General features: G+C 52.2%; 1 protein-coding gene across 1 annotated transcript; it reads left to right on the top strand.

Annotated features, from left to right (window-relative positions):
* The first annotated feature begins 247 nt into the window (after nucleotides 1-247).
* LOC119459333 (putative nuclease HARBI1) lies at nucleotides 248-1258 on the top strand. Its single transcript, XM_037721142.1, has 3 exons — nucleotides 248-343; nucleotides 438-579; nucleotides 1074-1258. The coding sequence occupies exons 1-3, from the start codon at nucleotides 248-250 to the stop codon at nucleotides 1256-1258; spliced, it is 423 nt and encodes a 140-aa protein (XP_037577070.1).
* The last annotated feature ends 279 nt before the right edge of the window (nucleotides 1259-1537 follow it).

Here is a 1537-nt window from a genome sequence, read left to right as displayed (position 1 = left end):
AGGTGGTGTGCGCACTGCGCTTCTTTTGCCACCGGGAGCAAGCGTCCGTAGGGAGCGAGGCGATCGGGACGAGATGATCGGGTGTCGCAGTCGACCGGGAGCGAGTGCATGCGACGCGTGGCCGAGGCTGTCGTAAACGCAGGGGTGTGCAACAAGTGTGACCATTTTCCGAAGACGTCCGAAGAAACGGCAGCAGTGAAGGAGGGTTTCCTTCGGCGTGGCGCTATTCATGGCGTGATCGGAGTGCATGGACGGTAGCCTCATTGCCATTATCGTACCCAAGGGTGAGCGCAAGGCTGAGTTCATGTGTGGGAAGGGCTACTACGCCGAAAACAGCATGTTCGTAAGTATCCGTCATGTTCTCTAGTGCTGCTCGTTCCTTTGACAGTTGTGCTGCACTTGTCAATGCGGACTTTCTCCGTTCACATTTTCCGCAGATCTGCGACGCGCATATGTGGATCCTGACCGTGCATCCCATGCGACCGGAGTCGGATCACGACTCTTTCGTCTGGTGGACGACATGGCTGCGCCGGCGTTTCCAGGAAGGGCCCATCGCGAATCCCGGTGTATGCCTCATCGGTAAGACAGGGCATTTTCTTGTCGCAATCAAGCATCATTAGCGAATAGAACGCAATGTCCGCCCCAACACTAAATAATTAAATTTTAACTAAATAAGATGCTCACGGGTAAGTGCCTGCCTAAACTAGAAAAAGTTAAACCAAGTAGTGCTAGAACTGACAATTTTAAAAGTGTTAAGTTACAAGCATGCTACCAAGTACCTGCCAGGAACGGAAGAAAGCAACACGTATTATTGCTACTACTGTGTCATTGGCAGCACCAATAAGTGTTGATTTCTTCAGCTTCTGGCGGGGACAGAGTAGTATGCTTGTTTTGTTTACCAGTTTTTGTCGGGGGGGACATGCCCAACTTCTGCTCTTACTTGGGACGCACGACAGTGTAAGGTCAGCAACATCTGAACTTTACATTTGCTGAATGATGCTGCAATTTTCCTCAGCTGCCAATTTGGCTCTCGTCAGAGCAGTACTGAGTGTACCATTTCCATCTTCATGCAGGTGACAGCGGCTACTCCTTGCATCCGTGGCTCTTGACCCCGGTTCCCGGCCATCCTCCTACGCAAACAGCTGAGGGGAAGTACAACACAGCACATGCCACCTTGCGTTCCGTAGTGGAGAGGTGTATTGGGCTCTTGGTGAGCCATTTCCGCTGTCTAAAGCAGTACCGCACCCTCCTCTACTAGCCGGAACGTGCGGCCAACATGGTCATGGTATGTGCTGTGTTGCACAACCTTCGGCTGTCTGAGAGCAATGTAGAAGACGATGATGAAAGTGATGACGACAGCAGCCGCAGCAGTAGTAGTGAGCTCGACAGTAACGGCGACCCCCTACCACACAGACTGCCCCGAAACGGGGGTGTTAATTGAATTATCTAAGAGGGCTGGCTGTCCGCGACAGTGTAATCGGCATGTTCAACACAACCCGTGCGCAGCACGTACATTACTTGAGGAGTGTGTGGCTGC

The sequence above is a fragment of the Dermacentor silvarum genome, chromosome 7 (assembly GCF_013339745.2).
Source record: "Dermacentor silvarum isolate Dsil-2018 chromosome 7, BIME_Dsil_1.4, whole genome shotgun sequence".
NCBI classification, from domain to species: Eukaryota; Metazoa; Arthropoda; class Arachnida; order Ixodida; family Ixodidae; genus Dermacentor; species Dermacentor silvarum.
The sequence above is the reverse complement of the archived record's forward strand: the minus strand, read 5'-3'. Positions and strand labels throughout refer to the sequence as shown.

Coding starts and splice junctions, on each gene's coding strand:
- LOC119459333 (XM_037721142.1), top strand. CDS start 248: ATGGACGGTAGCCTCATTGCCATTATCGTACCCAAGGGTGAGCGCAAG. Junction 344..437: donor ACGCCGAAAACAGCATGTTC/GTAAGTATCCGT, acceptor CATTTTCCGCAG/ATCTGCGACGCGCATATGTG. Junction 580..1,073: donor TCCCGGTGTATGCCTCATCG/GTAAGACAGGGC, acceptor ATCTTCATGCAG/GTGACAGCGGCTACTCCTTG.